This window comes from Brachionichthys hirsutus, chromosome 1 (genome assembly GCF_040956055.1).
Source record: "Brachionichthys hirsutus isolate HB-005 chromosome 1, CSIRO-AGI_Bhir_v1, whole genome shotgun sequence".
Classification (NCBI taxonomy): domain Eukaryota; kingdom Metazoa; phylum Chordata; class Actinopteri; order Lophiiformes; family Brachionichthyidae; genus Brachionichthys; species Brachionichthys hirsutus.
The window spans coordinates 12,989,124-13,003,570 of record NC_090897.1 but is presented as its reverse complement, the minus strand read 5'-3'; the positions used below and the strand labels follow the sequence as shown (position 1 = coordinate 13,003,570).

Here is a 14,447-nt window from a genome sequence, read left to right as displayed (position 1 = left end):
GTGCTGACTGAGTGAATGTTTCCAGTCGAGGGCATAACAAAGGCGCACACAGTCACTACTTGTGTTTCAGAGAAAACATTCCTGAAGCAACTTGTGCTGTGGATCAAAGGTCCTCTGAATGAGCTGTTTCTGTCCATCCGTCCATCCAGCGCTGACCACTGGGCTAGTAGGCCCAGGCCCCATTAGACGTTTCAATTTCGGGGGGGCAGCGCGTTCCAAATTTCATTCCGAAAATTTTAAATATTTTCTTCTCCCAGAATGGGGCAGTCCTGACCGTCACCAAATTATGACTTTAAAAACATCGCAAATAGTATGAAACATCAGAGATACATTTGCACAACTAAGATTGAGATTAGCGCAGTTTAAAAAATGAATGCATCTTAAAACAACCCTCCACTTCACTTCACTTCACTTTTATTGAATTTGTCCCTCGGAGGGCAATTTGTTTTACAGCATATACACATTTTCCACAACATATATAACAGACACGCAAGACACAGTTAAACATATAATGGACACGCAAGACACAGTTAAGGGACATATAGGGCACAAATGACAAGTTAGAGCAGCATCGGTGTCAAGGTGATAAATATTGTACAAGATAAAAACAGTGCAAACAGAGCAGACTGGTTCCATACAGGTACACGAGCAGGGTCACCTCTTTTCTGTGGCATTCATGGCCCTGATGGAGAGTGGGACAAAGGAGAATTTATATCTGTTTTTAGTAACCGGGGGGAGTGCTAGTCGAACACCCGATGGGAGCATCTTATATTCCTGATTTAGGGGATGGTTTGTGTTCCTGCGAATCGACTTCGCTTTCTTCAGCAGGTGAAGCTGAAAAACTTCATCCAGACTGCTGAAGTTCTCCCCGGCTACCTTCGACGCTACACGGACGATGTTTCTATGGCAGTTTTTGTCCTTGATGGCGAGGTTACCATACCAAAAGACAGCCGAGAACGTGAGGACGGATTTGATGAAGGCACAATAAAACATCTTCATCAGGCTCCTGTCCACCTGGAATTTAGCGAGCTTCCTCAGACAGAAGAGTCGCTGCTGGCCATAAACCCTGTTTATGCTAAATATCAGTAGGGACTTTAGAAGGTAAGAAGTAAATTTAAACTGTGTATCTACATGAAAGAAATCCTTAATAAATGTGAATAAAACAAAGTTTAGGCTGGTCGGAAGTCGCAATATGATGCATAAGTGATGAGAGATGAGATGCAAATGTTAACTTCTGAACCAATGTTGCCATGGCGACATGCATTAATTCAGGCTCAGCTCCTCTTCAATTGGGCAAAGCCACATTCAACAGACATTCCCTCTGGATATTAACTGCTATTCTTTAACAACAAGGATCATAGCTCCAGCTATTTTCCTTGGAGCTTTAGAAAACAGGAAAAATTGAATACACTGATCGAAATTTAAACTGGGGCTGGGACTGTGAGTTTCATTTTGAAAATGAATATGTTCACTGCTGTAATAATATCAGTTGTATCGTCAGTAAGTACAGGAATAGTCTTAAGTGCATAGTGTTTAGTAAACTTTTAAAGAAACACAACCAGACACCAACATTTAAAGCAAAGTTTTTTTTAATAGAAGACAAACAAACAGACAAAAAAGCCAGCAAGGGATGCATTAATAACTAACTTCTAGTACATAGTTTTAATTTGGTTTGGTTATTTTATTTATGTATACAGGGACAGTGTACAATTAACATTAATTGGTTAGTTTCAGTACCGACAATACATATGTGATTGGTTAGGGATCCATAGGTCATTTACACACTGACCATTAGTTTGAGTAATAACATATGCATATATAGCATTCATCGCGTAAACAGTACCGTTCATGAGAAAATAATATGAAAAGGCATGCTCTTCAGAGAAAAATCAAAGTACTTGTAGATAAATAATGATGTACCCAATCTTTCCTTTACACTTCTCACGTACGGAGACAGAAACAACTGAAATTGTTCCCCACACAGAAGGCGCCCCTCAGCCCAAAGCGTTGGTCATATCTATGAACCATGGGAATTCTGAGAACCAGCCGAATGCCACAAGTCATTATTTGTGTTTATGCACATAAAAATGGCTGACAGGCACAATTTAAGAATAGTGATGGGTCAATGATACCTCAAGGAGCGTATTGACACATTACACAAACTGTGTCGACACTGCTCTGCTGCAGATCTAAAATCATTGCAGGTAAACAAAATGAAAACTTGCATGCTGTAAACCCAACATTAGTCTGTGGAATAATATTGAATCTTTATTTAATTGATAGTCTCTCACTTAAACTATGATCATCTTTGTATAATATCATTTTCTCCACTTGTTTGCCGAGTGAAGTTGTTGTGAAAGGTTCAAATTTTACTTGTTTGTGTAAATGCTCAAGAGTTGGCATGTAAATTATAGCAAATTTGTATGTAATAAAATGCAGAGTTAAAATGTTTATATGGTATTTTGTTAACCAAAGTGTTTAATGATATGAAATAACACACTAAAAATGGATTCATTCACACATTTCCGAGAACGATCCATGAGTGGGAGCAAAGCAGAAATCCAGTAGGGACATCAAAAAATGTGCAGAAGAAGAAATAAAAGAACAGGATAAAAATAGTTATTAATATAATCCTTATAATCATACTGTAGTCTAATGAGCAAAATAAAAATGTCCAGACATGGCCAACTATCAACTAGCCAACCACAACTGGTGTGTGTGTGTTTATATATATGTATATAGTATATTATCTAATATAAAATACTATAATATATAATGTAATGTAGTATAATACATACTGGTAATATAATTTATATATAATATATTATATAATGTAGTATAATATATACTGGTAATATAATATTATATATAATATATTATACATAATATATTCTATTATATAATATATATATATATATATATATATTGGGGTCACTCTGGCAAATCATATTTTGGCTAAACACATCACTCCAAATGTTCAGAGTAGGTTTCCAGGGTCAATGTTGGATAACTTAGTTTTTTATGAGGCAGATTCCAATAAAGCAACATCATCATGGCGGCGGCACCTCTGGTTGTTTTTTTTATTTAATCTAATTTTGGCCACAACCTGGAAACTATCTGACAGCTGTTCCTGTTTTATTGACACTGGCATTGGCAGAGGTTTGTGCTCTCTCTGCTTTCTAGAAAGCCCTCAATTATAAAGGTCCTTGGAAACGGCCTCTACAACGTGGGTGCTGACGTGAGGATCCCAACAGTGCAGAAGATAGTGACGAGTGAGAAAGCCACGAGACAAAGCCTGTCGATGACCGAAGCAGCAAATTTCCACTCATTGCACATAGACTTGTCCTTGTCTTGGTCTTGTCTTGGGATGTCGCTGGTGGATTGTGGGGCTGGGGCACTCGGACTGAGCTCCATGCTGGAGGGGCCGCTCCTGTGAGCCTCGGCAAGACACGCTGAATCCACTCCCTCCTCACCGGGACGCTTCATGCACAGGAACCAGGCACACCAGTTCAGCAGGATCACACGGATCTTCGGTATCAATCAGTACGGAAAAACAGTCAGTCCTCGTACTTGAACAAAGCAGTAAAATGTGTTTGTACTACTACTATTGGGTTGGAGTTGGAGGGAAATGACTAGCCCTAGCCTAACAAAAAAAATACTCACCCACTCAGGCATCTTACTTCCATCAGGGTCGTGGTGGTGGCATCGTAAGACCAAAACTGTGGCGATCACTGACAAAGCAACAATGACCATGATGGCGGCAAAGTACTGAGCTACGTGAAGGAAAAGAAGGGTAAAGCGATATGGAATCATATCATGTTCTTACATTATAGTATTGTTCAAACAGGAGCAGGGAGAAAACAACATAAAAGGATTCAGTAAAAAAGATCTTAAAGTCCAAGAGTGCAAAACTAATTTTAACCTTAAGCAAGTATGGAGTAAATGAATAATGCACAATGTGAAGCGTCTTTGAGTGTCTAGAAAAAGGGCCATATAAACCCAATGCATTATTATTAATCTGTAATATATAGACCCCTGGATGGTCTGCTTACCCCTGCTTTAACCCAAACAGCCTGGCTTACCTATCAAAGGCACCGATTCTGATGTGGCAGGCATAACCCCTGAAACCAGCATCATGAAGATAGTCAGGGAGAGCAGAACGGTGATGCCTGCAAGGGAGACCAAACCTCAGGTTCCAGTGGAATAGTATTATCAAATAAACGAGTAATGACAGCTCTCGACATGTGTTGTGAACTGCAGCACTTAATATTTGATGTTCTGTAAATATTCTGTGAGTTTCTGTCTGAGGACACAAAAATAAGTGTTTGTAGGAGGAGATTTGTAACATCTTCTATAATATGGTTGTTAAAGCTTGGCAGAACTCCAGAGAGTTTTAGAATGTAGTTTGATTATTATCTCTTAGTTGCCATTTCTTCTCTCAGGGAAATTCTTCCTGGTTCAATGAGAGTTGCTATTTCTCTGAAGTACAGACTCGGTGCGATGACTCAGATCTCTGAAATACATGCAACACTTTTGAGAGCGTGTCTCTGACAACAATAAAGCCTCTTCAGCTATGATACAATTTCAGGCCCATCCCAAGAACAGATTTACAATTTACAACACCCAGATGCTCCACCAACCAATTTCCTTGGTGAGCTTTTCATCCATCTTCTAATCTAGAGGTGGCTTTTAGGGTCAGTGACCCCCCCCCCCCCCACTGTCTGAATAACCCTCCATGTTGGGCTGCCGTAAATACCTCGATTTACTTCGACCAGGATGACTGAGAACCTACACAGACAAATACCTTGACCATTTCCCACAGACCCAGAAATCTAGATTCCATAAATCTAATACTGTGCAAACATCCCACCCACACTTTCAACAGTGATGTTTGTCTGTCAACATTTCAATGTGCAGTAATGAAACGCTGCATCATTCAGTCAGGATCAAATGTATTTAAAAAATCTGTCAGCTTATCAATGCCTGCAGTCAGTAACTTGTGTGTGTGTGTGTGTGTGTGTGTGTGTGTGTGTGTGTGATGGTGGTGGTGGTGGTGGTGGGGGGGGGGGGGGGGGTCAAACCCAGTGAGATCTTCTCCCCGGAGTCAGCAGGCAGAAGGAAGACGAGCAGGGCCAGGGTGGAGATCAGAATGGATGGGACCAGCAGGTTGAGGCTGTAGTAGAGGGTCCGCCTCCGCATCACGATGGTGAAGGTGACCTCAGGATACATATCCTCGCAGCAATCATAGGAACGCTGGTTTATCTGTCCTGGAACTTCTGTTAGACAAAAAAGGAACCACATCTTTCTTTAGCACACAGGGAAGGAAAGGTTTTGGGTACATTAACATTTAAATGACAAATAGCAACATTTGTGATGCAATCCTCGGCTCCTCTTACCGACGAGTTCCCACTCTGCGTTGGCGGTGTAGCCGGTGATGTCTGCTTCTATCATCTTTAGATCCAGAGAAATGGCTCCGTGTGTCCAGGAGCCAAACTTCAGCTCGCACCTCTGGACGTCAAAAGGGAACCAGCGCACATCAATGGAGCAGATGCTCCTGAAGATCCCTGGTGGTGGTGAGAAACATGGAAAGGGCAACATGGATGTCAGTTCCTGCTTCACCTGCAGAGGGTTACTGAAGAGAGGAAACAGAAATGGATGCAGCAGTGTGTCGATCGCTGAAGGAGAATTACTCTGGAAGAACGGCAGTGAAGGAAGATTTAAAAAAAAGGGTTTTAAATGTTAGAGAGGCAGCAAGGGAGGTTTTACCCTGACAATAACCCTGAGTTCATTTTATCAGAACGGAGGAAGAAAAAAAAAGGAAAGCAAACAATGATTCTTGAGAGGCAGGTGCAAATCTATTTTACATCCATTTCTCTGAAAGATCGGGGACATCAGTAGTAAACATTTTCTCCTGTGTTAGCGCCGTGAAGATCATAAATGTCAGCGGGGAATGGACGGCGGTGAGCAGCAGATGAGCGGATTCCTATTCAGTCCAATAGTGGAATTACTATTTTGCATTTAATGAGGGTTAATTTGTAACAAAAGTTGAGAGGCAATTTGCTGGCGACAGAGGCAGTTAATGCAGAGGAAATTCAATGAGAAGCTACTTATTGCACTATTGATTACCGTCCTGAGGCGAGGCAGGTGAGCATCTCTCAAAGCAGATGCGAAGAAGAGTGTGCCAGGGGCAGCAGTAATCACTGAGGGCCTTCTGTTTCAGTGTGTGTGTGCGTGTGTGTGTGTGTGTGCGTGTGCGTGTGCGTGCAAGTACATGAATGTTACAAATCTTCTTGAAGCATAGAAGTCATTAAGGACTATATCAGGTAAAGTGCATCACAATTCAAAGCCTCACTAACAGTGTGGTAAAGATGGATCCATGTGTTGACATAATCTTATATTGCTGGACTGGCACATACTACCCGTGTATAAACCAACGCCGGTGGAAACATAAACACCTTGGCTGCGGTAAATATGGGCAAATCTGTCGAGTTCACAAAACTCACCTACAAGCTCCTTCACCATAACAACCACCTGATCAAAAGTAAGTGGAACAATGTTTTCCTTCCATTGCAGTGGTTCCATAACACCTACACTGTAACATCATCATCACCATCATCATCATCAATCAGTCTAACCTTCCAGGCGATTTCTCTTTTGTACGACTTCAGACCATTTGATATAGAAAATTGTTTAATTCAGTACCGAATAATCAGCAGAACATTATGTCACTGAAAAGTGATATAAAATGTCATCAGTTAGTGTAAACGTATTCATTATAAAGCGTTCGGTTGGAGTTTTAGATAGAAATATTTTTTCTTCCATTCGGTATCCTTTTTCTCCCTAAAATGAAAACACAGGACATGTGATATCTGAAAAAAATATGTCTGTTTCCATAATTACATTTTATTTCCATCATATTCTAGAATCTATATTATTGGAAGATATTAAAGAGCTGGGACAGTTTTTCTTCCTATTTTTAAAAGTTCTAACTGACGTGTTTCCCCCGACCTCATCATTCGAGAAGATATGCTTTGCATCATACATACTGTGAACACTCTCTGTTAACCAATTGATTTACAAAGTGATTTAATCAATTAGAATGTATTTTTAGTGGCCTTTAAAGAAGCTTATCTATCTTTGTGAGGGCTGAGTGAGAGTCTTTACTCTTACCTGGAGGTACGTAGGAGCAGGAGCCTGAAGAGTTCACCAAGATGTTGGTGTGGAAGGTAGAATCCAGTCTTTCATCAGCGCTGTGGGCAATAAGGAGCCACATGACTATCAACTACTGAGTTATCTGTGGAAAGCATCCCAATACAGTCAGACATGAACATGGAGACAGTTATTCAGTGGCCACCTTCATTTCCCCATCACCCAGCATCCTCTGCACAGAAAGAAACTATCCTGAGGTCAGAGTGCAGTCGAACCGAAATCGAAAGAGCTGCTCAGAAATTGGCCCAAATCAAGAGTCAATGATAAATAATGAGTTCCACTTCATTCATTTTAGGGAGAGTAGAATTTACCAAGCAGCCCGCACCGTTTGAGTCAAGGTAGCGTTTATCATAACCGCTCACCATGTTCAAGATATACTGCACATTCACCTCACGGAGACTGATCTTCCAGGTCTGCCGTAAAATGGGAAATAGAATGAAGAATATTCTTGCACATCTTGTACGTGCAGCTTCGTCAACTGAAGAGGATTTAGCCTTCTGTGGGAAAATACAGTTGACGTTTTGATACACGGCCCACCTGTTAAACAGCACAATGTCCGGCTTCCAGATGAGGTTATCTGGAAACCTTAAGTTGTTCACGCCTGGATACTCTGACGGATTCCACTGGAGGTAATCATTGTCCCAGTACTGCGGAGACAACACATAGTGTATATAGTATTTCATTTTTCTCCCATGTCTTTAACATTTCCGTTGAGCCTGTTTTGGGTCTCAGAGTCTACACTTTTGCCAAGAAATGTGAAAGCTCAAGTTGCGATTTGGCACTTGGCAGTTGCAGTTGAGCGATGCGGGTGAATGCGACAGGTGGTGGATAACACTGTAGAGATTTACTGCACTCCTTTGAGCTCAGCCAACACGTCAGGTTTCAGAGGCACCTGGAGAGAAACAGCTGCTTTTGCATTTCAATCAGAGTGAATTTGTGCAGCATCGGGTAATCTGCTACTATAATGAGTGTGAAACCTCATCAATCAGATGGCGTCATTCAGCAGCTGTTCATCAACACACATTCAGAGTCATCTTTTATTCCAGGATGACACAATAATCCATCCCACGTTTTAGTGTATTGGCAACGAAGACACCGACGTGAGGATAAAAATTCTGAGACCCAAAACATAAACTGAAAGTAGAACATTTGTTATTTTGCATCTGTGGAGTAATTTATTTTTATTTTATTGGTATTGTTACATGTCGATGAATTTTGGACTTTCAACGGAAACAAGACCACAAGTGCTTTTTTGAAATGCTCCTCTTAGACAGGATGTTTGACTGTACTTGTACTGTAATACATACTACTGTTTGACTGTACTTGTACTCTAACATTCTATCTAATACATATAATCAACATCATATATTCATTTTAGAGGTACATACTTCCATACAGCCCTGTGATGAGTTGGCATCTCATTCAATTCAATTCATTTTTTTTCTATAGGCGCAGATCATAACAGAAAGTTATCTCAAGGCACTTTACAGGTGTAGCAGGGAAATAACGAGTTGTTACATCAGTAAATTCTTAATATCTGTGATTTCAAATTCGATTTCCTACCACCATTTTCATTGTCATCAGTTTTGCAGTCTGATTCGTCATTAAACTTGGTTTTAATCAGCAAAGTGTTGTGTGCACGTACTTGTAAACATTAGAATGTACTAGTGATCTTGTCAGAGAAAAGTCTTACCATTTGCAGCCAAATGTTAGTCGTTAAGATCTGGGTCGTCTCATCCTGTTAGGAAAACATGACATTCATTAATATTCAGGTATACCATTAAATATTCTGGATCGACTCACATAAAGCTACCAGCCCCTGATAGCAGGTGCAGGGGCAGCGATCTAAAATCAGTCCACGGGCCCCTGGGATGCGTGAGATGAGCTGTTGTGAATCTTGATTAATACTTCACACAAGATAGGAACCTAAGAATTGCTGTCTTTTGTTTTTTAGACTGGGAAAGGATCTGAAAACAAACATTTGTGGCTGCGGGTGGTTTGTTACATATTTAGCTCTATCCAGTCATAGCTTTGCTACTAGCTTCGTAGCAATAGAGGTTATCTGGATTATTAGAATTTGCTGATACGAGGTTGTGACAGAGCCTCTTTCTCAGTGTTCATTCTTTAGTTTGCACATGTTGGATCTTGCATTTATTTAAATGCTCGTTCTGGAGGGTTTAGTTGTAGTTGACTCCCTTGTTTGCTCCTCTTCCTCTGTTTACCACTTGTTCCATGGTGAATAATAATTGTACAGTAATGTGCAATTATTGTGGCTTGGCTTTGCTATTGTTGGAGTACTGATAGAGGAGTTATGGCAATGCAGTTTGTGGATTCTAAATGGATTAGAAGCCACTCATTACAACCATTCCAGACTTAAGACACGGTGTAGAGATTTAAAAAGCACTTGTGAGCATCTCTCATTCACAAAGAGTCATCGACGTGTACGTCTATCGATTTAGAGCTGCTGCGGTTCGTGTGAATTTGAGTTCAGGGAGGCCATTGGGTGGGTAATCAATATATGATAAATCTAGATGTCACAAACCTGTTAATACTCAAGGGTACCTGAATATCTGAAACTATTGCAACTTAAACTAAAGGAAGTGGTTTTGCTATTATTGTGAACTGTTAATTAAATGCATTGATTCTAATGTGCCATTAATGAAACACACTTTGCTTGCTGGAATTTAAATTATAGGGTTCACTGATGTCCCAATTTGGTAAGCAAATTACTTTAATAACGTACCTACCTCGTTTTCTATTATGCACTTTGGTTAGTCTTAATATGTAAATGATTAGATTATTATCTGAATATTTTCATGGTGTTTCAATGGTGAATGCTTTGATTAAATAAAGAGAAGATCACGAAGCATTGGTTTCACACTCGAGGAATCTTGGTCAGGGCTGGAAAGGCGAATAAGACGACATGACATTTGATTTGAACAAAAGTGACAAGGTACCAAATGATCATATTAAAAGGTCATTCGCCTCAACAAGAGGAACTCATCCTCACATCAAGGTGTGTCGGGTGGAGCCATGCTGTCAGGTAAGGCGGCATCATTATTTACGTACCACATCCAGGATCTGCATGAGGTTTAAACCGACGCTAACAGTGAGAGGCTGGGAGTCATTTGCGACGGGTCGAACCAGTTCGTTGTAGTCAGCCATCAGGTCTTGGTAAAGCCTGAGCTGGTGCGGCCCTTGAAGAGAAACTGGGGAGGATGGAGAAACATTCATGTAGTAAACATATACTGCATGCATATTTAGAATGTGACATCCTTAAAAGAGGCAAGGCACCTTTTAACATATCAATGGCAAAAGTAGATCACAATAATAATTTTTAATAATAAATAATAGTAGGCGATTCTGTGTATTAACACTGGTCAGAGAGCGCCGGCAGATGGATCTGTGTTTGTCAACTCTGGATCCCTTTTGCTTTCTTCAACTATCAAAAGTTAACAAAGAGGGGCAAATATATACGAGACCAATTTATATAAATAACGTATACCTACTGAAAAGTACAACACATGAAGTTTCACCTGAATGTTTGCTGTGCCCCAGGTGCAATGACACGAGCCATGATTTCTCACAGTGGCACGAATCGGGCTAAATTCTTTCACACACACAAGAACAGATTTTCTTCTTCAGAAGGCCATTAAAAAAAACACAAAAATTACACAATTTTGTTTTACCAAAGCCTGAAATCTATTTTCTGAGTCATGACAATTTAGTTCAGTGGAGGTATATGAGGTTATAAAAACACTTGGTGCAGATGAGGCAAACATCCAAACACAACTTCTGGATTTCATTATTATTGTGCAATTACAAATCCCTAGAAATATGTACCGTCCATTTTAACATTATTTCCACTTGAGCTATGGAGATTTTGGCCACGGTTTCTCACTTTCCTAGTGGCAATAACCCAAATATCTGAAGCTTCCTACGGGAAATGTTAAGGCCAGGAATAATGGGCAGACTCCAAGAAGCAGAGACACATAAGAGACAGTTTTAGCTTCTTTGCTAAAGCAAGCAAAAGAATTACAGTCAACTAAGGAAAGAACCGGCCAGAGTCCATGCATGCTATAAATTAAAAAACACAGCCAAATAATATATATATAGGCAGGAGTAGCAAAACTATAGAAAATACAGAACTAAAACTTACTCAAAAAACAATCTGTAAGTGGTGGATAGGCACAAAAACGAATAATCAATCAAAAACATGACTAGAACTACCAAACAAGAAAGGAGAACCAGCAGCTGGCGAGATGGTGGAACCGACACTGAGCAGAACAACTAGAACACGTTGGATCACAGGGAACGCACTCCGACACAACAAACTGACGACAAAGGACAGGAGCTAAGAAGCCAATGGCGATGACCGGATGAGCATCAGGTGTGTAGAGGCCCCTCCCACCAATCCGCCAGCTGCAGCATCAGGCACTAATCAGGCAACAGAAACATCTGAGGCAGGAGAACAGGAATAAATCATACAATTCTCACAGGAAATCCATCATCCAAATGAATTGGCACAGATTGTATTGCCTATGGAATTCTCCAAATTCCTGTGCTCCCTGCGTCCGGTTCCTCCACAGCTGAATGATTGGAATGAAAGCTCCTCTTTGTCTGTGACTGGATCCCCGGCAGATTTCCAACAACAATCAGTCAAAATCCAATTTCACAACGGGGATCTTTAAGATGACATCAGTGTGTGTTATTGACCCGAAATGCTTCATTCACAGTAAATTACTGGCCATCATTCCACGCGAGAAACATTTCTGATATGTTGTCAAAGAGACCTGGAGAAGACGAAGCCTTTCAACGGCTTTTACGTGCACATAACAGGGCAATTCCTGTACAGTCAATGAGTGATTTGCTGCAAAATCAAAGTTATGAAAATTCAGGACAACTAATTAAAGGTCAGACATAGAAACATGCAGTACTACGAGGAGGCACAAATAAGTCACACTATAGTTTAAAGAAAAAAGTTTGTTCAATCTGATCTCTCTCTCTCTCTCTTTCTCTTTCTCTCTCTCTCTCTCTCTCTCTCTCACGCACACACACTTTACTGATAATGGGTTTACAGTCAGTTTTACTTGGAACCGCCTGCTACTGTGGTATTTCACTCATTTCAATCTGAAAGTCTGAAAGTTTATATTCAAAATAAAATATAAATGCAGCAAACGCTCACATGCTTTTCAACTGTAACCTGCAAATGTCTTTCAGTCCTTGCATCAATATGCACATGCACTGATTATTCTGCGTGACAAGCTTTAAAGTTGGAGAACATTTTTTATTTCACTGGGAACGCTGGTAACGAAACAATCATTACCTAACATCCTCCTGAAGAAGGCATTCTCATGCCTCCAAATCAAAATCGTCCTGCGGTGTGGATCTAAGTAACGTGCTGATTGCTGAGCTCCTACCTTCCAGGGTTGATGCGGTGACCGCGAGAAACAACAGGAGAGCGTGCAAGTCCATGTTGATCCGAGAGTGGATTGAGGAGAATGACGTTCCTCTTGTGGAAGGCCCCCCGAGGAAGGAGGGGTCCTCCTTTCCATGAATAGCGGATGTTGGAACGGACTGCAGTGAGGTTCACAGCAGGATGAAGACTCAGTTTGTTCCTGATCGACAGTGAACGCTGAGATCACACAAGCACATAATTCAATCCTCTGATGACCAAAATCTCCTTTATGCACATATGAATAAATAATATTCCTAAATATTCTTTGTATTTTTTTGTACAGATGGTGATTGTGAGTTCCTAAAGGATCCTCAAATGTCATAACCTGAAGTCACCAATGAATTCAGGGTACCGGTACATCCATCTAAGCCTCCTGCTTGAGAGGCTGTTATGTTGTAAAGCAGGGGTGGGCAAACTGATGGTTGGCGTTTTTGTGTGAACTGATATAAATGACATGTAAAAGCCATTACATGAAAGGATTTGGCCTTTTACAGGTAGCATTACAGGGAAAAGGTCTAATGAAAGGGGTTTAATTATAATAACATTTTATTTATTGATATAATTTGGACAAGTTCGGTGGGCTGGATTTAAAAGCCCAAGGGGCCGTAGTTTGTCATGCCTGTTGTACAGCCTCGTGAAGCCACTTTAGTAACGTTTAGGGACATATGCTGTCCCTTGAACAGAATTACAACTGTGTTGAGTTGTATACTGAAGAGGATCACGATCGCATGACTCCCATTTTTTTACTTTAAAGACAGAAATCCATTTTTGAATCAAACTGGTCAGAATTCTGAATGCATTCACTAGAATCTGGACTACAAAATGTGAATTCTCATCATTTCTTCATTAAGATGTTTTTTTTTTTTTTTTATCACACCAGTACATATTGTATAAAGCACAGAGTAGTGTTGTAGTCGAGACCACACCAACCGAGACCAAGACATTACCGAGACCAGCGAGCATCGAGACCGAGACGAGGCCAAGACTGTATCAAAGAAAAATCACAAAAAAACAGAACATAATGACCAGTATCTTTTTTTCATTACGTATGGAACAAAAACTAATTCTGCTATGCTGTTTTTGAACCAGCCCAATGAAACAAAACTCAAATCTAAGCAAATGTGTTGTTTCAAAAATTATACAATCATACTTATTAAAACTGAAATGTCCTGACAAGCCACGATCAATGCCATTTTACAAAGACATTTTAAAGAAGTCAGGAATAATGCTCAAGTATCAGCAAGGTATTATTTAATTTAACCAGGTAAGTTAATTGAGAATTTATTATCTTTTGCAATAACAACCTGGACCTAAGCTGCATGTTTTTAGTGTTGGGAGGAAGCTGGAGAACCCAGAGAGAACCCATGCTGGCTCCAACCCCGCCTCAACTTTGCCTGCTTCTTTCTTGTCAAAATAATGTTTGTGGCATTTCTGCATATCTTGGGACTTTAGGTTAGTTTTGTTTGTCCCATCACTTTTGCCAACAGCCATGGAACCTTACTCAGTCATAACTAGGTCATGATTGTCTTCAAGGAAATTTCATTTTTGAAATTTATATCTGTTTAATCACCAACAAGAGCAAACACTCAATTGGAAGTTTTTAATAACAATTTCCTCTCAAGGACCTGAATCTCTGAGATGGGAGGTGTTTTTTCCCAGTGGCTGAATATGAATAAAACTGGAATTATACCACGTTCATAATAACAATAATACAATTGTCCATTTGAAAAATAGAATGGTGTGACTTCTTTAGGAGATTTGGCTTTGTCACTGTTTAGAC

The 14,447-nt window shown here is 40.2% G+C and overlaps 1 protein-coding gene across 1 annotated transcript; it reads right to left on the bottom strand.

Annotated features, from left to right (window-relative positions):
* Positions 1–3,219: 3,219 nt before the first annotated feature.
* On the bottom strand, positions 3,220–12,689 carry LOC137900321 (neuronal acetylcholine receptor subunit alpha-7-like). Its single transcript, XM_068744422.1, has 10 exons — positions 12,630–12,689; positions 10,279–10,418; positions 8,903–8,947; positions 7,747–7,856; positions 7,171–7,250; positions 5,397–5,564; positions 5,082–5,276; positions 4,083–4,169; positions 3,664–3,773; positions 3,220–3,528 (listed from the first exon to the last, which is right to left on the bottom strand). Exons 1-10 carry the CDS (start codon positions 12,682–12,684, stop codon positions 3,220–3,222), a joined length of 1,299 nt encoding a protein of 432 aa, XP_068600523.1. The 5' UTR covers positions 12,685–12,689.
* Between the last annotated feature and the right edge of the window lie 1,758 nt (positions 12,690–14,447).